The 24,406-nt window shown below is 40.8% G+C and overlaps 1 protein-coding gene across 4 annotated transcripts in view; it reads right to left on the bottom strand.

Moving 5' to 3' along the window:
* Positions 1-990: 990 nt before the first annotated feature.
* LOC121734145 (DENN domain-containing protein Crag) overlaps positions 991-24,406 on the bottom strand; it is a 49,471-nt gene continuing 26,055 nt past the window's right edge. For 2 of the 4 annotated variants that reach the window (XM_042124577.1, XM_042124576.1), the window contains 25 exons: positions 24,250-24,361; positions 24,044-24,129; positions 23,681-23,845; positions 23,364-23,583; positions 22,838-23,018; positions 22,430-22,616; positions 21,995-22,158; positions 21,667-21,773; positions 21,143-21,247; positions 20,699-20,851; positions 20,206-20,309; positions 19,812-19,926; positions 19,396-19,501; positions 9,525-9,716; positions 8,452-8,535; positions 7,196-7,273; positions 6,468-6,694; positions 5,984-6,111; positions 4,948-5,127; positions 4,577-4,667; positions 4,273-4,458; positions 3,692-3,848; positions 3,170-3,286; positions 1,634-1,818; positions 991-1,298 (listed from right to left, as the gene is read on the bottom strand). In XM_042124577.1, coding sequence (XP_041980511.1) covers positions 1,291-1,298; positions 1,634-1,818; positions 3,170-3,286; positions 3,692-3,848; positions 4,273-4,458; positions 4,577-4,667; positions 4,948-5,127; positions 5,984-6,111; positions 6,468-6,694; positions 7,196-7,273; positions 8,452-8,535; positions 9,525-9,716; positions 19,396-19,501; positions 19,812-19,926; positions 20,206-20,309; positions 20,699-20,851; positions 21,143-21,247; positions 21,667-21,773; positions 21,995-22,158; positions 22,430-22,616; positions 22,838-23,018; positions 23,364-23,583; positions 23,681-23,845; positions 24,044-24,129; positions 24,250-24,361 — 3,438 coding nt within the window. In that variant the 3' untranslated portion in view covers positions 991-1,290. The remainder of the gene's footprint in view (positions 1,299-1,633; positions 1,819-3,169; positions 3,287-3,691; positions 3,849-4,272; positions 4,459-4,576; positions 4,668-4,947; positions 5,128-5,983; positions 6,112-6,467; positions 6,695-7,195; positions 7,274-8,451; positions 8,536-9,524; positions 9,717-19,395; positions 19,502-19,811; positions 19,927-20,205; positions 20,310-20,698; positions 20,852-21,142; positions 21,248-21,666; positions 21,774-21,994; positions 22,159-22,429; positions 22,617-22,837; positions 23,019-23,363; positions 23,584-23,680; positions 23,846-24,043; positions 24,130-24,249; positions 24,362-24,406) is intronic. The other 2 variants (XM_042124578.1, XM_042124580.1) reach the window with 2 other exon arrangements.

The raw sequence follows: 24,406 nt of genomic DNA on the forward strand, positions 1-24,406 counted from the left end.
ATGCTACCATGCTAGTAGTATCGATCAGTTTTTCGCTTATAATAAGCATGCTTAATAAAAGCAAATGTATCGAGTTCAAACAGTATCCTTGTTTTAAACATGATGATAGGCTTGCTATTTTTGAGCAGGGGTAACTGTACCTTTATACAAGTTATTGCGGTAGTGTAAACTGTAAAGAGTCATGTTAGTCGTATGATTGCACATCATCGACGTCGATTGTCCAATGTGCATGTACATCATTGTCATCATCATCAACTTCGCAATCGGAATCATAGTAATTATCCATTATGGCTCAACGTGAACAGGAACCATTACACTATATAGATATTTATATCAATAACATGTGACTTAAGTGTAAGGTGATAGCAATAATTTTGAATAATGAATACCTTATCTATGTTCAAGTTAATTTTCATCAATTTATAATAAATTGCCACAGTCAATTGTATTGTCACTTAATAAATTATTATTTTAAAAGCATCATCTATGTCTTTTCAAAATAACAGACATCATCCTATGTTCATTATTTTTTAAAAAATTATTGGCAAAATTGGAAATAACGTTTTTAAGTAGATATGAAATACCTTTTACTAGGGTGCACATTTACAAAGTACCCTAGTTACCAAAATCGTGTGGTCATCAAAATATAATGTTAGATTTAAGTTGTTTGATTGGACGGTCATTATTTTCGTGTTTTTCAATTTTGAACTGTCACAAACCACGATTACTCATCATATAGATAATAAGCTAAAAAGCAATGCAAAATACACCACACAAAATAATGTTGTGATTGCTTTAATATTTAATTTCAAGTATCACAATTCACATCAATTTTTTACAAGTTTACGCTAATTTTATATTGCTGCCCATTTTTCACATTTTTCTAAATCTAATTTTAAAAGTTTTCATAACAAACAAGACCGACTCAAAAAATTACAATTTAATTTACTTCGTAAGTAAATAATTTCATAATAATTATTATAACCATTATAATGAAGATAAGCTATTCTGTCTGTCATTCATATACAAAGTGGTTTATTTGGCAAACATTATAGTTTATACACTTTCTCAAGCGGAACAAAGCTTTTATAGTATTTTAAAATTATTTGTTGACATGAATTTCACGCGGTGGTCCAACTTTGTAACGTTGCCAATGATTCGAGCATTTAAAATATATCCCTTACAAATTAAGCTCAAAATAAGCGGTGCTTGATACCTAAATATTGCTGCTAAGCGTTGGGGGAAACTAGATGCCTACTGATTTTTTTCAGCTTCGTCAATGTCTCGCCATTACTGTTCTGAAATAAAAATAAAAAAATATTATTCTTATTTAAATGTTAACATAGCCAGAAAGATAAATGTTACATTTAACGCCTGTAGTCCACCGACGCAGTTCGCTGCGAAACAACGGCGAACCGATTTACTGTCTCATCTGCCACACGACAATGCGCTATATTGCATCTCGCTCTATTCCTGTTTCGCATTTGTCTCGCCACTGTTTCGCAGCGAACTGCGTCGGTGGACTAAAGGCGTAAAACAAGTTTATCATCACTGTAGCCGTCAGCCTGGCTGGCTGCAATCACCCGACTAGATAGTAGTCAAACAACTGGCTTATACTACATGGCTAAATTACCCGGCGGTAACAGACGCAGGCGCTTGAAGTAATGCCGGCAGCAGAGCGCCGCGGCGGAGGGCGGCAGGTCGTGAGGGCGCGTGTCGGGGCCGAGCGCCTCGAGCGCGCGCCGGTACTCGCGCTGCAGGGCTATCAGGTCGATCTTCTGTTCGCCGAGCGCCTCCATCGCGAAGAATACTATGTCCCTGGGGATTTTTACGGTAAAATTATTGAGACTTATTGTAATGTGGCAAAGCACTTCATCCTCTTTTTTTAAAATGACTCCATAGCATAAAGTTAATATACCTAGCGGAATAGAGCAACAATCTCGAGCTGTCAAACGTAACCGAAATTGGTTTCATCTGTGTGTAAAAATATGTGTACGTATACACTTACACAAGCATGATTGAACATGATTTCTATGAGATTAAATTGTCAACGTGCGGCACGTGCCGACTGGACGTCCAAAAAAGAGTGCTGCTGTCATGTATCACACGTCTCTTTTTACCACGCAGTGTTACTGATAGTGACATCTCTCTTGCTCAGGCCTTTGTTTCTCTATTCCGCTAGGTATATTAACTTTATGGTTCATAGCGAATTACCAATGCCAGTGTGACAGAGCACTCGGAATGTCTTATGTTACTTGCGCGAGTTAAAGAGACATAAGCCCGTTGCAGACGATGCGCAGTAGCTTGCGCAAGTACTAATACTAAGCATATATTTTCATCGTGTGAACGCATTTTGCTTAGTGAAAGTGCGAGTGCAAGTTGCTTAGTAGCACTCGCTTTGGTCCTCGCGCAAGTGCGACTCATTTGCCCCCGCTCCGTCTACCTCACCCCCGCGCTACTTCACTGGTCATCGTTTGGACATGCGTTGACCAGTACTAGCGCCAGTACTAGCGCCAGTTCAGTCTGTTTGTTGTTTTGGTAAAGATGTAGAAACCTACCACTAGATTGTTGGGGAGTTGGTTGTTTTATTGAGTCTTAATGTTTTAAGTTTGTGAATTAAAAATGAATAAATGGAATTCAGACTAAACACCAGTTCCTCTGCTATCACTCCATTTAGCTCTTGAATTAGGCACTTAAAAAGTTTATTCAAAACCATACGCTTGTCCATGGTTGCCTACTATGCACTGGCACTATACAAAGCTACTTCGCGTGATCTTTTTACGTTTGAACGCTGGCGCAAGTACCTGCGCAAGTACTCGCGCAAGCTACTGTGCATCGTCTGCAACGGGCAATATTGACAGTCAAAGTTGCGCAATTGAAGGGTTTTAAGTTCTGAGTAAGTTTCTTCATAAACTTATAACCACTGAAAAAAACCACATATTATATTGTGATTTTACTACTTTAACGTACTTACATTGATTTATTTGTAGATATGTATTTACAAATAAGCCAAAAATATTTCCGCTTGATAGTACTTAAGGAGACGAAAACAGGAATATTGTTATTGTGTGTCTTTTTGGTTGTTAAGGGCTCATTAAAAAAATAATATACTGGAAGTAGGTAAAAATCGTGCTCAAAGATTTCGTTACGAAAGCGTGTTAAAAATTACCTATAGTAGGAATAATGTCTCTTGTTGCCGCACGTTGACTCCCGCCACGCCGCTAACTTGCGGATCGCGTCCGTGAGGTCGTTGCTCACCAAACCGTCCAGAACCGCCAGCATCACCCTGCGAAATGTAAAAGTAAAAATCTTTTCCAACTGCGTTGATTACTCGTTGAGTCTAAAAGTCTGTACAAATATTATCTCATTTTAAATTTAATAAAACTAAAAATTTAGTGTTTTTTTTACGATAATTGCACAACACTCGAGTGATATTGCGGCTGTGACATGGAGTCTGCTGTTGTTTACGATAAAGTTGCATAACGGATAACTCTTAATAGTACTGGATCGCTGCCGATATAGTATATGGGTGAATATTTTTTTTCGTTTAGACACTTTGCAGATGCCAGACTCTTACATCATAAATTAAAGCGTCACATGATAGACAAAGACCGCTGACCACAAGAAGTTAGGTTATACGCTTCGCTATTATAGATTCGAGCACTGAATAGAGATAGAGCCGAATACTCACGAGTGGCTGGACCTCGCGTCGTGGTCTGTCAGCAGTAACGCGCGCAGGCGACGCGAGCGTTCCTCGGAGCGCGCCCGCCAGCAGCGGTATAGAGCCGCCTCCGAGGCCTCCGCCCCGCCCCCGCCACGCCCCTCCCACAAGCACGTGACGCGGCAACCTGCGGGTAAATCATCATTATCACTTACAATCAGGTGCGGTCCCAGTCTGACATTTAAAAGGGAGTGTAAATAACTATGGTTACGAATATCGGCACGACACAAAAGGCTTGTTGACTAACATATTTTTTCGTCTCATCTTAAACTAACTTGATAAACTTTAAATCAACTCGATAAAAGCAATCTGAAAAAGTTTATGTAAATATTAAAAAATAAAGACATTTTATAAACAATTCAATTTACAGAAAGAAAAACGTATATCGGCCTGTGTCACTAGTATAGTATTGGGCGGTAAGAGGGAGTTGGACAATATATTTCCATATAATTTCTTATCGCATCAACCTAAATCTCTAAAATATGTGTATCCTTACTAATGAATTTTCCAATTAAATTTAAAAAATTCACTTATAGTGACTTGAAACCTACCTGTTGACTTATCAACATCGGGCAGGGCATCCGAACTTTGGTATCGTGCGGAGAAGTTCGGACAAAGTAGATCCGGCAGATGGTTGTCGATGTTAGCGCGCTCAAGGAACCAAACTAGGTTCCAGTAGACGATCGGATGGGACTCCACAAACTCTCGCTCGATCAAACACGAGTCGCCTTCCCTTCCTGTAAAAGAAATTTTGCGTAAAAGGTATTTTAAAGTTTAATGTCGAAAAGAAAGTTTTCACTTAAAAAATTCCTCCAAAATTGCGTAAAGTGTGTTTTGAAGACATGAAGATCTTACCTAATATAGATTCGAATTCTTTTCTCAGCACCAAGGGATTAAGGTAGGGCACACTGACTGTTTCAGTCTGTGTTTGTCCTTCGCGCATTATCTGCAATAAACATATAATAAAATTATTAAATAAAAAAAATACGATCAAGTCATGATGACATTACTTGAACGTCATAACGCTTATGGACTGTTAAATCCGTAGTATTTTACTATGGTTATGAAACTAGTCCTTAAGCATTTGACAACCGCCAAGCAGCACACAGCAGAGGTAAAGGGCTTCTGGTCTTGTCACTGAACTAACTTCATGGAGAAGAGTATGTCAGGGTCGGATATACTTTGCTTTGTGTCTATGTTGTCTAGTGGGCGTGTGGGGGCGGTACCTGGGCGGTGAGCAGCGGCACGGTGTGTCGGCCGCAGGCGGTACAGCGCGTGTTGAGGTTGTTGTCGTCGGCCGCCCAGCCCGCCATGATGTCCTCGTCGTACAGCAGCGCGGCGCACTGGTGGCACTGCGAGCACGACGTCATCTGAACCTCCACGCAGCCCTTCTCTGTCCGTGTGTCCTGTGGAGTAAGAGTTATTAAAGGTGCTACCTTATAGCCTATGGCATCAAGAGAAATAATGTTTGCTTTTTAGATTGACACAGTAAATGACGTTTTTACAGTAAGTACTAAGTCAAAATAAGGGAGCAATTATTTCACAGAACAACACAGCAGCAGAGTAAGTCAACAGTCAACACCAAAACTTTCGTGTAATATTGCTTCCTTAATTATACCTCGTATCACATACAATTTCTACGACTATGTTTTGTCGTACAACGCGTCATTTTATTCCGCTTAAATCAATATGCGATCTCGAACCGCGAAAAAGTAAAAAGCAACGTAACGGATTTCCATTTGATATGTTGGACAGTAAATACTTATATTAGGCGCCTTTAAGGGCAGCGTAAGTTATGTCTAGTTCTCAGAGTGTACATTGACGACTCAAACCGCAAGAGGGTGATAGAGAGAGATGCAAAATTACACATATACATATATATTTTTTAAGAAATAAGGGGGCAAACGAGCAAACGGGTCAACTTGATGGAAAGCAACTTCCGTCGCCCATGGACACTCGCAGCATCAGAAGAGCTGCAGGTGAGTTGCAGGCCTTTTAAGAGGGAATAGGGTAATAGGGGAGGGTAGGGAAAGGAAGGGAAGGAAATAGGGGAGGGTAGGGAAGGGAAGGGAAGGAAATAGGGGAGGGTAGGGAAAGGAATTGGGCCTCCGGTAAACTCATTCATTCGGCGAAACACCGGTTTTCTGTGAGAACGTGGTATTTCTCCGGTCGAGCCGGCCCTTTCGTACCGAAGCATGGCTCTCCCACGTTGGTACATATACGACACATACGACAACAGCTAATAATGAACTTTAAACTTACATTCAGTATCGGGTAGAGGTTGTCGGGTAGGTGCGTGAGCAGCGTGGCGAGCGAGCCGCCGCGCTCCAGCGAGCACGCCAGCTCCGCGTCCGACGACGACCGACGGAAACCCATACCCACTGACCATTCTGGAACAATTGATATTGTTTATGTAGGATACTATCATCATGAATCATGATATACGTTCTACTGATGCGACTTGGGATCTCGATGAAATGAAAATTAAGTTAAATAAAATAGGGCACATGAATTAGAAAGCATTTAAAGGAAAAATATTTTTTTACATACTGAGGATAAACTAATAGGTATTATACAGAAACTGTGAGATAACTCTTGAAAAATGACAACTGTCCAGGCTCCAAAATCGTAGTCAAACTTTACCTTTAATTCAAGCTTTTCAAATATTACTTAAAAACTACTTTTAGTATTTATTACGGTATAAGTAAAGATAGCTAGCACCTTTATGAATAAAAATTTAACTTACCATCAGGATTAACTTCCGACGAGCCGTCAGTAGAGTCTTCTTCCGTGATGAAACTAGTGAGTGCGCTGGTCGCGTTCCCAATGGCACCTTTTACAGGCGTGGAATTGGCAGATATAACCTCCTTCATTTCGTCAAACTTTTTGGCCATGCTCGTCGCAGCTGACTTTAGACTGCTGAGCCCACTCTGTAGTAGCTCATTCGACTTCTTTCCGGCTATACTCGTTGGACTAAATTAAAAAATATTACAGTTACATTATATTCGTATAACGCGTGTTAAAGTTAACCGTTTAACTTTTTTAAGTAAAGTTTTAAGTTGATATCACGGGATTATTCCTCGAATGGATACAAGATGTTAAGAATAGGTACAATATACAGGTAGGTGAAATTAACATTTATTTATTTATATCAGGCTACGTTATTAAAACATACATTGACATAATATTATAATGTATCATAATATTCAATCCCACATAGCTTCGTAAAATGTAAGTTACATTACGTTATAATTGATTTCCCAATAATATCAAAAACTTCACTTGATTATTTTTTTAGACTGTAAGATGTTACAAGTTTAGTATTGACATGCATCAATGATGTTTTTCCCAGGCGATTAATTAATGAAACTTGCAAATTAACAGTTATAGCATAACAATTAACAAAACACATAAACTACGTAATATTAACTGAAAAATGTAGCTTAAAATGGTGTAAATAACCTAGATAGTTACCTGAAATAATTTTCGATCATTGCCTTGCCAATTTTCATGTTCTCTTTACGCAACGACAGTCTGGCGGGTGAATAGCGTCTAAGAAAATAAAAAACTAGCACTAGCAATGTGTGACCAAATGATGAATAACAAACAACAGTGCGCAAATCAGAGTCAAGACATCAGCCAAAATGAGAAGAAAATCTGATTCTATCATCGTATTGTACGAAAGATCTTTAGTACGGTACTTTTATAGATCTACCTTACTAAAAATTGAAAAGCTCTGGTTTTCTCCAAGAGCGGTGCCGTCGTGTGTCGGTCGTGATGCAGCGGTGAATGACGTCACTATGTGGGCGGTATACATGGCGCGATTTCCTACAGAACGGTGTCAATTACCGTTCTCTAGGAAACTGTGCCATATTGCTTACATGGACAACGTTCGAGTGACGTCATTCACCGCTGTATTGCGGCCGCTGCATGACTGCGCCGCTTTTGCAGGAAACCAGAGCTTATCACAATGGATACACTTTACAATGTTTTGTCCCTGTCAGTTGTCTAAGCGTATTTTCCAATGTAACTGACAAAGACAAGACATAGGAAAGGATGATAATAATTGTGATCTCTTATATTTTGTATCAAATACATAAGTATGAATTATCTTGACAATGATTTAAAAAGACATACACATGAGCATTCCTCTACTACGAAATCATGCGTTATACTAAATTAATATTTAAAAAAAACTAAAATGTAACAGTGACAATAAAGCTACGAAGTAAAAAAGACATGCATAAAATAATGTATTTATCCCTATACCTAATCTTTACAGATATTATTTTGTTAAAACCGACGATACTCTAATACTCTAATAATAATTTCGTTGTGAACAGACTATGACAGCCCACTTTTGCCAGTCTCCATTAAACTAAGAAATTAAATGTTAATAATTTCTCCCTCTATCTAATTTATGAATGAGAGGGCATTTCAACAAATAATTAGCAATAAATAATCGGTAGAGGCCTTGGTGTAACCCAGCTAATTTCAATAGTCCATTCTCCTTTTAACCGACTTACAAATAAGCAGGGCCGGATTTATATTTGTTATGTGTATAGGGTACTTTAAATTTGCCGCCCCTATGAACGAACTCTGCCGCTATTCTAGGACGCTATGGCAGTATAAGTCATGGCCTATGGGCGGCACCTGTACTGCCTATACATAAGTACTGCCTATACATAAATCCAGTGCTGCAAAAAAAGGTTGTACATTGTACTACTCACCCAAAGCTGTTCTTCAACGAGTTGCCCAGGCTGACGAGACTCGCGGATACCCCGCCCGGCGCCGTCTCGCTCCTGTGCAGTTTCCTGCGCAGAGGAAACTATCGAGCTTACCCCGCTCTATGTGTGTGGCGCGCTAGCGGTTAGCGGGAACACGGTTACGGTGCTCGTCTTTTGAACGCCATAGATAAGTTTATTTTTCTTTGCAGTATCATAGGCAAAAAACTTTAGGCCACTAGGATTTTTAACACCCTAAGGTTTTGTGCAAATCGCTGCCAACTTTTATATTAACACCTCCATCGTGGGTAACGCAGACACATTAGATTTTCAATTGTAATGCGGCAGCCGGCTGCCGCTTGGGGATTGATGGGTTAACAAAACTTTGAGTAACTTAACCTAATTTCACTTTAACTTTGTAAGTATTTATTGTCACTAAGTAGGCGATTTCATATAAACGAAATACTGGCGTCCAAAAGATTAAAATCAAGATAAAGCTTTATTTACTTGCTTTTTAACAAATAGGTTTCACAATAAATTTTTACTTTTAAATCACTTTTAAGTTTTAACTTATAAACAGTTAAAGTTGTTAAAAGCAAGTATGCACCCAACATTTAGGAACTAAGGAAAGTGAATAGAGTGGCTACTGCTACGTGCAAATTAAAAATAAATGTGTGGATGTTTTAGACAGGGTGTAACAAAAACAAGTGATAATACTTTAGGGTGTGTACGTGTTTCTTGTAGAGAGTTCACTGTGAAAGTAGCAGCGCTGAAAGACCAAATATTTTTTTCACTTTTGTATGGGGAAACTCTTTTCAAGATTTTTTACGTGTGAACCATTGCAAAGGTATTCGCTAACTAAAGCTCTTCTTTATTCTAAAGTCTGGTATACTGTATACACAGAAATTCACATTTTAACCAATGACTACTTGTCACTATCATGTGTGCCAAAACATTAATAACATCCTTATCGTATTGGATGAAATCGAAATATCGCGAGAGTGAAAGAGACAAAACGATAAATCAATGTTCGGATTGTTACGTGCTTCGGATGAATAACGACAAAGGAAGCTGTTTACCCTTGCTGCTCCTCGGCCGGCTCGTCGAACGAACTGCTGCGTCGGTGGAACAGCTTCGGGCTGACGCTGAGCTCGTGTTTGGGCGGCGGGGGCAGCTCCACGGGCGGCTCCACGGGCGGCGGGGCGGGCGGCGCCTCGGGCTGCAGCGCGCCTAGCGGATCATCGCAGAGGACTGGCGTACGAGGTGATAACCTGAGAATATTAATAAACAATAATGTAATAATAATTCCAATCCATATCCATTATCCATACTAATACAATATTATAAATGCGAAAGTGTATGTGGTTGTGCACTTAATTTTATTATAATATAATATATTTCCTTAATTTCCTTAATAATTAAATAATAAGTTCTCAAATGACACTCTGGATTTGTGTTGTGTTTGATTTCCACTGTTGGGATGTAAGCTCAGTTTGGGATTTTCTGTTCATCAACCGTTGGATGAACCTTTAACATAATATGGCAATTCACCACTGTCGGAAAAAGACGAAGAAGACATGTCTTTGACACTTGACAGATGACAAGTGTTTGCGGCGAATCCCTTTTTTTGCCGCGTACCGGGCTTGGCATACGAGAAATTTTAGTTCTGATAAATTTTTCCTTGAAAAGGCTAATATTCCAGCTGGAATTTCAAGTTTTTCTCCCTTTTGGTTTTCAATATAAACGCTGTGAACTTTTTTGTGTGGTCGGCCGACCAAAGTGTATCAAAATTCAAGAGTACTTCAGCTACGCTCCGGAGCGGACCACGCGCTAGAGAAGACAAAGCATCCTGCCCCCACAAAATCCAACGGGCTTGCTGCTACTGCCTGAGGAGCACCCCTGCTGACTATGGAACAGGTTAGTCGGGCATGATACGGATTCCGGAGTGTTTTTTTTTTTTGAGAACTTTGAATTATCCCGCAGGCAATTTAGCTATTTACACGCTATTGCCTTTCCATTGGTCCTTCGAGCCGGATAGCCAGTTGCCTTGCTGTGGTAAACGAGCTTATTAACTTATTTTCGTAAATTACTCGAATTATTACTCGAATGAATAACTTATAAGTACCTTGTTGCACCGGTGTGCACACGTGCACAAAATGGCGCACGATAGTGATTTGTCATTTGAACAAAAGTTTACAATCTTAAATTCTAAGAAAGAAATTTATTTCGAAAGGGTAAATGGGTTGTATAAGTTATCGTCGAATATATCGTCGTTTGAGTCGCGATCTAATGAACAATTCATGATAGAATCGGAAACGATAGACGAAATTAAGTCTAAGTTCGAGAGCAATATTGATGAGTTAAATTCTTATATCTTTAAGCGAGCAATTCTTGTATATATATATATATATGTTATACAAGCTTTGGTGGTGGATTGTATCACCGGCCAATTGCCTTCTCATTTTATAGAGAAGTGTGATATGTCTTACTTAAATAACATACCTTTAGCTGATCTGTCATGGAATATCCCTGGCAATATTGATCTTTTGTTGGGAGCTCAGCTATTTCCAAATGTTTATTTAGGGAGTAGGATTGATTCTGGCTCTCAAGCATCTCCTGCAGTTATGACTGCTTTCGGCTAGGTACTTATGGGTGAACACTGATCTCCCTAGCAGGGACTGAAAGCGGTACCGTTATAAAGGGTATATACCGGTATAAAATTACGGTATTGCTTTGATTTAAAGGTTGAGTCAAAACGGTTGAACTTCACCATGCGGTACCGCAAAATAATGAAATATAATAATACGGTACCGATATATCTCTTTATTTTATTGCTACCCCAACCGAAATTATTTCGGTACCGAAATAATGCTAGGTGACGACGTACCTACGCACCGGTGCGGCATTGCCAATTCGCAACTATCATATCAAAATATTGTACAATCGAGGGTACAATTAATATTCATTTCAAACTCTTCCTGCACTTGAATGGAGTGGCAACACTATATTATTAGGTATTGTTTTAAAATTAACGTCCTGCTTGACTGTAACCTTTAACCCATATAGACCCGCCGTGCCCAAACGAGGACACTTTTAAAATTACTTAAATTTTTTGTCTTTCAAGTTTATACTTATTTATATTGTAAGTTTCAATTTGCTAAAAGTGTATTTTATTATTCCTAAAGGAACAAATCATATTAAAATAGTTCACAGTGTTTTATAAAGATTTTCCTGAAGCTGTTTCTAACATCCGAAATGACGCCAAGTTAGTATTTTTTATTTTTAAGTTTTTCTTTTAGGCATTTATATTTTTTTACTTGAAATAGGTCATTACACTATAACCTATAAAAATATATATATTAGTGTGAAAAGTTTTAGTCTTTATAAGATTAGGAGTAGTTTTATACAAAGGGCCAATGGGCACATTGGATGTAAATTATTCCAATTTTTGTCCACCGATCAATGTCGTATAATCAATGAACTGAAGGGTATTCAATAGCTATGATAAATACTATGGACTTCAGGAAGTTGCTATGATAGAAGATGACAGTGGAAAGATATATTTATTCGTATTTCCTTCGCAACCATGTGTCTCTTTACCAGTTTTGCACTATTCTAAGGGGTAGCTGGCTATTGTGCAACTGATACTGTTGGCCAAGGCAGTACAGAAAAGTGTCCTCTCGTATCCGTCAAGGATATGAAAAAAAGAAAACGACGAGTTTGACTACATTTTTATCAAAGCTATAACAAGGATACGCGTGGGGTCAAGTCAACTGGTCAATCGATTTTCTCACACTGTTATACGAAACAAAATTTGGTGGTAACTGGTAGGTACTATTTACGCACATGCTGGATGTAGCAGTGGCAAACGCATGGCGGCTGCATCATCAAAGTAATATAAACAAGAATTGAATCAGCTCCAATTTCGGCGGCATTTGGTCTCGCCATTACTTCAGACATACAAGCGGTAGAAACCTGCAACCAGCAATACATATCTGTACTGCCAAACCTGCAGCATGAAGGGTCAATTTCCCCAAAAACTGTCGCAACAATCGCGTTGTTCTGATGGGCTAGCATCACGTCATGAAAAAGGTCAAAGGCAATTTGAGAAATGTGTGAAAACACGGTACATTCATAAAATATGTATCGAAAATTTTCACACCGTATGATCCCATTGGCCCCATTTGAGGACGGCATCATTTAAAAAAATTAAGTTTTTTTGTGTTTTCCTAATAATTTTATTGGTTTCCATGGCTCAGTTTCATTTGGGTCTAAATGGGTTAAGAAAGTATAAATGCAACTCAAGAAATTTGAGTAAGGTACGCGTATGTGCGCGTGCCACGTGGTGTGTGTTGAACTGTAAATGGACGGGATGAATATTACAGTAATTATTATTATTGCGAGCCCTGACGTAATATTTCGGCAGGAGGCGTAGCCGGGTGGAAAGAAAACCTTTATTTTACAGATTTAGATATCTAAAAAAATAACGATACCGTAATTTTGTAATACCGATATATATCAGTACCGTTATTTAAAGGTTACCGTAATTTAAAGGTATGACGTCATACCGCTAAATTTCTCTACCTATATTTTCCGGTTATTCAGTCCCTGCTCCCTAGTACTGTTAATACTGGAGTAATTCCATCTCATAGCTCTTTTACAGCTTTAGGTCTCAATGACTTGGTACAAAGGTTCTGGGAATTAGAAGAAATCTCTCCTAGACAATTTCTCAGTCCGGAGGACACGGAGTGTGAGAATCTTTATACATCCTCGGTTACTCGAGACTTGGAGACTGGTAGATATTCGGTTGCTTTGCCCTTCTGTAGGTGTCCAGAGGAGTTAGGAAATTCCCGCTCTATGGCTCATCGTAGACTGCTGGCCCTAGAGAGGAAATTCAAGCAAGTACATACTCTACGGGAGAATTATAGGAAGGTGATTGAAGAATACATAGACAATGGTTTTCTTTCTGAAGTTCTAGATTCTGACATTGTTGATGGTGGATATTATGTTCCACATCATGCTGTTGTTCGCCCGGACAAACCTTTGCCTCGCATTGTACTGGATGCAAGTGCTAAGACACATAGCGGATTATCATTAAATGATATTCTACATATTGGACCTAACCTGCAGGCAGACTTGTTTTTATTATTATTACATTTTCGACTTTTTCCCATAGCTATTACAGCTGATATCAAGCAAATGTACTTACGGATTGGAGTTCCTGAACATCATCGTAAATATTTGCGGATTTTATTTCGTTTTGATGAAAAAGAATCTATTCGCACTTTTCAGTTTAATTGTGTTCCATTTGGCTTGAAATCGAGTCCTTTTCTGGCTATGCGCAATGTGCGTCAACAGGCCTCGGATTATTATTCAGACACTGCTGAGGTTGCGCAGTCTAGGTTATATATGGACGACTTAGTTCATTCAGTTCCAGATGTAGGTTCTGCAACTGCTTTGGCGCAAGAATTAATATTGTTGTTCAAAGCAGGAAACTTTGATTTAGTTAAGTGGAAAAGTAATTTATTAACTTTATTGGATAGTCATCCGGACTCTCATCGCAGCTCGGTGGAGTTCTCTGATGGTGGACAGACTGTTTTTAAAGTTTTAGGACTTGCATGGGAACCAGTAAAGGATTTTTTCTATTTTACTACCTCTCCGGTTGGTGACCGATGCACCAAACGTAATATATTATCTGTCGTTGCCCGCTTATTTGATGTTTTGGGGCTAGTTGCTCCGGTGATTCTTTATGCCAAACTTCTGATTAAGTAGTTATGCCTGAGTAATGTTGGGTGGGATGATACCCCTCCTGAAGATATCATAAGACGGTTTGTGGTTCTAACACAGGAATTGCCTCTGCTTTCATGTGCTAAGATTTCAAGATATGTAGGTGTCTCCAAGGATTCTATTGTCAGAATTGTGGCCTTTTGTAATGCCAGTATGCATGGCTATGGTTGTGTGGTATATTTACGCATCACAGAGGGAGACGATATTTCAGTGAGACTCTTATGTGCTAAATCCAAGGTCTCACCTACTAAGGTAACGACTCTTGCCAGACTGGAACTATGTGCTGCGCTGTTGATGTCCAAGCTGGTTAAGTCTGTTCGTGACACGTACCTCGATCGGGTTCACATCTCTGATATTTATGCATTTTCCGATTCAACGATTGCGTTATCCTGGATTAATTCTTCTCCGCATCGCTGGTCAGTGTTTGTGAGTAATCGAGTGTCACAATGTCAAGAGAATTTAGCATCACAATATTTCTTTCATATAGCCGGAGCAGATAACCCTAGTGACTGTCTGTCTCGCGGTTTATTACCTTCTCAGATTATTTACCATCCTATTTGGTGGAGTGGTCCGTCTTGGATGTGTAACCCTACTTCAGAGTGGCCTATCAAGGTCTTCGCTCCTGCAAATTGTGAAAACTTGCCGGAACATAAGATAAATGTTCTTGCTGCCATTATTTCTCAAGGAAAGCCGCATGTCTTACATGAACTAGCACAACGTTTATCCACATGGGATAAACTATTGTCTGCTGTAGTTTCTGTTTTAAGATTTGTTAAGAGAATTTCAGCTGTGGATAAAATCCGCAATCTTCTGACTGCGGAAACAGCTGTAATTCGTGCAGTACAGATGACTTATTTTGCTGAAGATATTGCGCTTCTGAAAGATAATAAGTTGCCTGCAAAAAAATTTCTGCATCTTTCGGCTTTCTTTGATGATTGTTCGAGTAGGAGGGCGTCTTTCACACTCTGATTTACCTTTTGAGGCCAGACATCCTGTCCTTCTACCGAAACATGATCATGTTGTCGATCTGATCATCAGACACTACCATATCTTGAATTGTCATGCTAGGCCAGGGCTGTTGATTTCCATCTTGCGACAGCGCTATTGGATATTGGATGCCAGGACTGTTGTCTGAGCTAAGGTGCGGCGATGTAACTTTTGTTTTAGAGTTAATCCAAAACATCCCACACCGAAAATGGCTGACTTACCATCATTTCGGGTTCAAGAAGCCAAAGCTTTCGTCCATACTGGAGTCGATTATGCTGGTCCTCTTCGTATCACTCTAGCTCGACGTCGTGGACAGCATGCTCAAAAGGCTTATGTCTGCCTCTTCGTATGCCTTGTCACTAAGGCAATTCATATATCGAACTGGTGTCAGATTTAACTTCAGATACTTATTTAGCTGCCTTTAAACGCTTCATAGCTCGTCGCGGTCCCGTTTCTTGTCTTTATTCAGATAATGGCACAAATTTCGTAGGAGCGAAAGAGCTATTAGAAGAATTGAATAAGGCGTTTTTTTTTAAAGAAGGCAGGTCACTGTAGCCCTGACGTCACTGCGACCCATGAGGATCTATTGTGACTCCTTCGCATTAGAGTATCATCCCCAACCCAATACTGCTCATAAATTGAACGATATGGTTGGGGTTGGTGCCACGAATTTCCTCTGTGGACGAGTATTCGTGGCGACCAAGGTGCCTGTTCCTGCTCTGTAGTAGAGCAGGGCAGTCGAGAAGGTGAATAGGTGTTTCATCCTCCTCCTCACAGAATCTGCAAGTCGTTATGCTACAAATACCCATTCTGTTTAGGTGTTTGTTGAGCTTGCAGTGCCCAGTTAGGCTTCTGGTAAGGATTCTTAATTGGTTCCTACCCAAGGTGAGCACTAATTCTGATTGTTTCTTGATGAAGTCAGGAATTAGTGCCTTGGAGTGTTCAAGGCCAGGGGTCTCAGCCCATTGCTTCCTGCATAGTCTGTGACCCCATTCCTTGAGCACTTGCTTTGTGGTACTGGGAGTTATACCACAGACTGGTTCTGGACCATATATGAGACTCTCGGCCCCAAGCCTAGCCAGTACGTCAGCGGTTTCATTGCCGGGGACGTTGCTGTGGCCCGGGACCCATACTAGGCGGATGTTGTTGTTCCTTCCTAGCATGTTTAACGTCTCACTGCATTCCAGAACTAATTTGGACTAGACTTCTGCGGCAGTCAGTGCTTTAAGTGCAGCTTGACTATCGGAGAAGATAAAAACGTTTTTATTAACTAGGGCCATCTCCAGGCTTTCTAGTGAACAAACGAGGATAGCGAAGACTTCAGCCTGAAACACGGTCGCAAACTCCCGCAAACAGGCGTATTTGCCTTTTGGTGGCCTGCCTCCGTAGATTCCGGCTCCCGCACGGTTGTCTTTCCTTGATCCATCCGTGAACCAAACTATGTCGCTAGGGCGGACATTGATTGGGTTTTTTCTTTCCCAGTCCTCCGGTATAAAAACCTGGAAGGTATAAAAACCTGGTACTGCTTCGAAAAGCTATACACCTTGATCACGGCATCTGATGGCATGGCCGTGATAGGTGATTCACTGAGAGACTGTTCCAGCTGTCGAAATGGGGTGGAGACCCAATTCGTCCCACCCGCCGTCCTGGCCCTGAGAGCCACCTTTTTGGCCTTCATCTACAGTGTCATCTGTACACAAGAAGAGACACACAAAAATTTCATCCTCTTGCTGAAGAGGATGCAGGATCTGGGCCTCTGGCCATGCTGAAAATAAAGTACGTTACCTGCCAGTCCAAGGCCCATCACCGTGTTCCCGTAGACCCACGGTTCTTGGATTAAAGCAACATCGAGCGCCTCCCGGTTGAACTTCTGACAGAGTACATCAGTGGCAGCCTTCGCGTGTCGTAAGTTGACTTGTATTACTTTAATCATTTTTTTTTGTGTAGTGTTACTGTGAAATGTAGCTGTAGAGTGTTAAAGTGAGTCTATGTGGATGGATGTGTGTGTGTGTGTGTTTAGTCTGTGTGGTGCAGGTTAGGTAGTCGGAGCAGGGGGTTTCGCGCCACTTTGCGACTTGAGTGCTCCTGCGCTAATGAGGGCAGCTGTGCTGGCTTCCTCACAGCGCAGGCGCCCCCAGAGCCACCACGTCCGCGTTCGCGTCCACCACGGGACTGTCCAGGCCTACCCCTACTCACAGTTGCCACTTTCAAGGGAACTTGAGGTCTGGGATTGGTCTGAGCAGCCGGGCGTCCGCCTCCCCTGCTGGTGTGCACGTGCAAGTTTTGTGCTTGCACGTGTAGAGTGTTGGGCTGAGCAGTAACAGTGGCAGATGATGTGCCGCTGCTGCCAGCTTGGGGCGGCGCCGTGCCTCTATAGCCTATAGGCTTGATAAGAGGTACTGGCCGCCGTCCTGTATGTGAGGTGTGGGGCTGGGAAGTTGAGCCCAGCAGAGGTGTTGCCGTCACTTCGTCAGACAGGGTTTGACAGGAGTGCCGGTTTTGGTCCCTTCAAGCGAAGCTGAACCCGGTTAAAGCCGAAGTAGAGCTGAAAATCCCGCTCGGAAAGTAGCTTGACCGCAGATTCGTCGAAGGAAAAGGTAAAAGTTTGACCCTTTCCATCGGCTTTCCTGCTGACCACTTTCCAAAGCCGGATTCCCATACCTCCATTCTGCGAGGTCAGTCGCTTGATGATTCCTACCTCGTCCACCTCTAGGTCAGGAACCCACGCCGTAGCGTAACGACGCGGAGGGCTGCTCCATCCCAGGGATGGATCATGTCTATCAGCCGCGCCAGCCACTGCTTGGAAGCAGCGTCGACGCAGGTGAAGACAAGTCCACCCGATCTGTGGACGCATCCTATTAGCTTAGGTCCCTCTCCCTCCGGTTGATCGTCGATGACTCGAAGAATGCATTTCTTCAACCCCTCGGCGTTCTCCTAACTTCTAATAACAACTAATACTTGATATAATTTAGAATTATTTTGAAAGTTTTTCAAACTTCCAAAGGGTTGTGCACTTAATTTTATTACAATATAATATATTATATTTCCTTAATAATTAAATAATAAGTTCTCAAATAACACTCTGGATTTGTGTTGTGTTTGATTTCCACTGTTGGGATGTAAGCTCAGTTTGGGAGTTTCTGTTCATCAACCGTTGGATGAACCTTTAACATAATATGGCAATTCACCACTGTCGGAAGAAGACGAAGAAGACATGTCTTTGACACTTGACAGATGACAAGTGTTTGCGGCGGTTCCCTTTTTTTGCCGCGTACCGGGCTTGGCATACGAGAAATTTTTGTTCAGATAATTTTTTCCTTGAAAAGGCTTCCAGAAAAAAAATTCCAGCTGGAATTTCAAGTTTTTCTCCCTTTTGGTTTTCAATATAAACGCTGTGAACTTTTTTGTGTGGTCGGCCGACCAAAGTGTATCAAAATTCAAGAGTACTTCAGCTACGCTCCGGAGCGGACCACGCGCTAGAGAAGACAAAGCATCCTGCCCCTACAAGATCCAACGGGCTTGCTGCTACTGCAATTGCCTGAGGAGCATCCCTGCTGACTATGGAACAGATTAGTCGGGCATGATACGGATTCCGGAGTGTTTTTGTTTTTTTGAGAACTTTGTATTATCCCGCAGGCAATTTAGCTATTTACACGTTATTGCCTTTCCAGTCTGTCTGTTGTAAGAAATTATGTCTGTCTGTTACCTCTTCACGTCCAAGCCGCATAACCAATTTTACTGATATTTGGCATAGGGGTACTTTGAGTCCCGGGAAAGGACATAGGATACTTTTTATTCCAGAAAAATGTACGGTCCACGCGCGTTAAAGCACTTTTGGCGCAACGGATTTGCGGGCGTCTTCTAGTCAATGTATAATTCTATACCGATATTAGTCCGAGCAATATTCTGAATTCAACAAGCGGAATTCATGTAGCCAATGAATTCCGCTAGTTGATTCAGTCATGATTTCATGAGCTGATTTCAGAGTTTTTTGACAGTATCAGAGTCCGTTGCCACTACTTACTGTAAAGAAGTTAAATGTTGAGAATTAAGATGCTGTTTGTGTCTGACACGTTGGATATGTCACTTGACGTTACACAGACGATCACAAATTTTACTACTAAGAGCAACTTCGCAAAGCTATTATTACAAATATTAGTAGGATTTAACACGTACTTGAGAGGCGATGATTTGTTATCGGCGTCGGTGGCGGCCGCCTCCCGCTCTGGTTCTTCAGGAAAGCTCAGCGTTCGAGAACACCGAGATTTGGGATTTGACGTTCCTACACGAACGTTAAAAAAAACAATATCCTATAACGTGCTGTCGTAACATCTTAGAACGACATAAAATAATTTATTGATGTGAACATGGCTAACCCATCATTAATCAGGAGTTTCTAAAGCGTTCAGACTATACCTTCTTACTTTCAATATCAATTTTACAAACTGTTTACCATTGCATTAATTCATAGTGACTTGAAAACTATAATATAATAAATTTTATTCGTGATCATAAGTGTCAGTTGGGCTTGACATAACCCGACCAAATTACGACCTATGCGATACTCTAATGCTGTGATAATGATAACTCACCACTAGAATACGATAGCCGCTGCAGGTTTTGTACGATCTGTGCGTCCCCGGCGAAGCTCTCGGAGCGCGTCAGTATCCGCCGGTCGGACGGACTCTCAGGGCTCACGTGGATTGTCTGTTACCATAAGCGTTGGTAAAATTAAAAAAAAAACAACGTCAAAATACGATTCGGACTCGCGCACGTAAAATTCCGTTTAAAGCTGATCGTACATTTGTCAGCGCCGTAAGCGTAGAACGCACCGCATCGTACACGAAATGCGGTGCGTCCAGCGCGTGCGTGCTGTTAAATGTATGTACGTTCATCTTAAAGCGTATTCTTTCTTTCTACATTCTATTTAGGTGTTTGCTGTCATCCATGATGAAAATTTACGCGAAACAAGTTAAATTTGTATACCTGTCTTTTTTCTGTTACAGGTACGTTTGGTTCAGTCTCTTCGCTGCCAAGTGAACGCCTTCGGTGCCTCGTCGACACACTCAAATCTGGATCTGAAGGTAGGCCTGCAATACAGCAATGAATATTATAATTAATTATCCTTTTGGGCACAACATATTATATGACTGTTATAACATAATATTTTCGTATACGGTATGGTCTAAAAATTCTGGCAGTAATACTTTCCCTGACTTACCTACATTGGTATGAAACCGTACGTAACATAATATTTTTTATGGTGGAACGTTTTTGTGAAAAAGTTGACTTTTTAGTTCGGTTCAGCCGTTTGGGCGTGAAGAGGTAACAGACAGACAGACAGATACACTTTCGCATTTATAATATTAGTACATCATACATCTATGTAATATTTTAACATGATGAATAATAAATAATAATACATTAGCATGGATGTATTATGTAATATTTTAACATTACAGATAATAATATAATTTACCTGATATGAGTATTCCCGCGGCAGAGGGCGCGTACGGCGCGCGCGGGCGGCGCTGCGTGCGCACGATATTCCCTCGCCGGCATAACGCCTCGAACGCGTTCGCCGACGCCTCGCTTCGACTTTCACGCGTCTCCCATGTATCACGACCACCGGCTAGGATAACAAATAATTTCGAATTATTTGTTCAATTAAAACTTCTTTATGCGCGTTGACGGTGAAATTTCAAGGTCGCGTTATAAAAAAAAGAGGATAAAAAATATAATCTTGCATCACGACGCCGTCACGGTTTTGGACAGAAGTTTCACTTCTGACACGTGTACTCAGTACACACGCACTTTGTATATTTGTTTTACTATATTAAAACAAAAATCCACCTTATTTATTTCAAAACCGTTGTTAAATAGTGATATAAGTAGGTACTCAGTAAATTAAAATTATACATACCAGAGTCGAGACTCAAATGACTTTTAGCGGGTTCAGCTAGAGCCAACGCCGACAACTCCGAGCCATCCCCCGCTACAGTTCGCACGCGAGGTAGAGTTCCACTACCTGCGAAAATTAATATTTTTGCATTATTATTATTAATGTAACATTTGCATATATGTATTTTCTATAACTAGCCGCGTACACTCATTCATATTTGAATATACTAGAAGTAGTTGAAGTACTATTTACTATTGTAAATAGTACTTCAACCACAGTAATTGCGGCATAATTCTGTGTTGAAACTTGAAACATGAGGTATTCTAGTGCAAGGGCAAAGTTTCTGCTTCAACTGGAACTTTGTCGATGTTTCATTTAGCGCCTGTAAAGTCTAAATTAGCATAATCTAAATTAAAATAAGAATAATATATACGTACGTCGTATGTATACGCTAATGTGGCCGTTGTGTGCGTAAAGGCCACATTTGCGTATACGTTAACGCACACAGCGTCCGCATTTGCGTACACGTATACGCGGTCACTCACTTGGCTGCAATCCAGCGGCGCGACGTGCCCGCTGCGCGCCCGCCTGTCTGAACAGCGCCGCGCCGACCACCGCCACACGTAGCTTGTTCCACAAGAGTTGGGAACCACTGGATGAATGTTACTTTTAGTACAACAAACATTGCAAGGGATACTTAAATCGTTAGCAAGAACATATTATTACCGTCATTTAACGTTTAATTATTGTGATTGTATAATGTTACTATTCTTTACACATGTGTTATTATTGCGTAGTGGGCACAACATAAACTGAAAAAGTTTATTTAGGATTTTGTGGCCCGTATCACAAACAATATAAGTTAAAACTCACCTTGGCATATCTTGTGGCATAGTATCAAGCACGCATCGGTTGTAATATCCATATGTGAGCGCGTTGGGTTGGAGGCCCGCGCGTTTCATAAGAAAAAGCAGTTGGACGGCCAAAACCGGTAGTTTGTGGATACCGCATAGCTGCATCATCACTCTGTAGCAGACCTACAAACAAACAAAAGTTAGTTATTTGTTCTACACTCTTCTTCAAATATTTTTACGTAACAAGGTTTATAATATAACAAAACTTTTATATGTAGGTCATAAGATTTGTGTCGGATTCGTAATTGCAATTTGGGCCAGTTAAGTCAAAACCGACTTCAGACGTTGACATACATGACTAAATAAGATAAGAGTAAGATCTCGCAGATGACTCTGCCTATGAATAATTTTCCCTGATCTAACTTACATTAACATTTTTTCTTTCAATTCTTACCTCATCGCAGGGCACTCGTATTTTCGTAGCTCTTTCTAGTAATTCATAGGCATTTCTCAGTGTGGCGTGTTCTTTTCCTCTATTCAGCATCATTCGACTCGGCAACGCAAGAAAGTATAAAGAATAGCAGGCTCCCAACAGACATTTTGCCCAGGCTTCGGGTAAAAGGCAAGCTTTTCGCGCTAACCTGAAAATATAAAAGTAGAATAAAAATGTAATAAACTAATTATTCAAGATGACATAAGCATAAGTAACTTATTTGTATCTAGATATATAGGAAACTAATATTGCAATCACGCTTCTATCGCTTACCTGGACGTTTAATCCACATAAACTTAATATACGTACAGCGACTACAGTACAAATGCTATTTTAGTCGTTTCGTCTACTACGAGGCTATATACTAACCTCTGTGCGGCCGCAATCTCCTGGTGCGTGCGTCGCGCCATCGGCGACGCGTCCGCCAGCGACTCGGCGGACGCGACCGCGGGCGCCGGCGCCGCGGACAGCGTGCCACCGCGCGCGCTCGCCCGACACCGCTCCGCCAGTTGTTCGTCCAGCACGAAGGTGGGGTACGAGTATGTGTGGTCTAGGGATGAAATCAGTGGTGTGAAATATGGTACAATAGGTAGTAAATATTGTCGAGCATAAAAAAATAGCGAGCTACGCTACGGCATTACATCTAGAATATAATGCCGTGACGTAGCCCCCGATTTTTCATGTCCATTCGATCAGTTAATTAATCATTCGACAAAGGAAAATCCTTAGTACGCAATACATAAGCACAATTACCGATTTATTCACAAAATTTTTTGCCATTTTGCACACTTTAATAATTTAAATTTTGTTTCATTGTTGCTGTTACTTCGTATGCCTTTTTATGTGCTGTATGTGCAAATAAATTATTTATCATTAATAATATTAAATGAAATACCGCTCGGTGGATCAGGCGGGTCCGGCGGCAGGACGAATACCGTCCGCTCGGACGCGTCCGTAGCCCCGCCCGCTCCCAACAGCGGCTCGTCCGCGCCCACCCGCTCCGTGCATTCGTCGAAAAACGACAGGCCCTGCTCCGAACACACGAACGAACGCTCCTCGATGAAGCGAGTGAACATTTGTGTTCGCATCATGAGCTCGTAAAACCGCTGCTGCGACTGAAAGGGTAATAATGTAATGTTTATTTTATTAACATAAGCTTAAGTACTAAGCTCTCTCTGTCTCACATCCTCAACTACATAATATATCACATACCTTTTCCCTCGACCGCATAAACGAGTCCATATGGAACAACGCATGGGGGTCCGTGGTGCCGACGGTCGGTGCCTTGGTGATGGGTATGAGATAGTTGCGGTACCCCTGCAGCGTCACCGCCATGAAACGCAGGAACGCCTCCTGAATCTTCAACTCTAGGGCTTGCTAAAAAAAAGTTTGACAGTTTTTTTTATTTATTTATTTCAAATAACTTAAATCTGTTCGATTGTTGGATTGTTAACATAATTACTATTTTAATTCGAGCGCACAATTGCTATACAACTACATAAAGAAAAAATTGTCATTACGGTTAAATTACTTAAATAAACTAATTTTTTTTACAAACTGTTAACAGTTTCTTACCTCTTTTCGTCTCTTCTGAAACTCTCTGTCTAGACTTGTTGTGGGCTCTCCGTTGTATTTGTTGTCGTTAGAATGAACTGGAGACGCTAAAAATATTTAAAGCTTTTAATATTGCTTGATAAAAATTATGCATAGACAAATCCGAATAAGTTATTATGCGATTGTTAAACAGGCCCTTAATTATTAAAATAATAACTTTTACATACCTAGCATACCAGGGCGAATATTCGCAAACAGTTGCTCCAATGTTTGTCGAAGTATTCTCGCTTGCCGTTTTGGTAAAAGTTTCAGAGAAATATGACGTTGAGACTCGCATATCTAGAAGTAAATGATAGAAATATTAAGACATAATTAACAGCTGAA

This window comes from Aricia agestis, chromosome 15 (genome assembly GCF_905147365.1).
Source record: "Aricia agestis chromosome 15, ilAriAges1.1, whole genome shotgun sequence".
Lineage (NCBI taxonomy): Eukaryota > Metazoa > Arthropoda > Insecta > Lepidoptera > Lycaenidae > Aricia > Aricia agestis.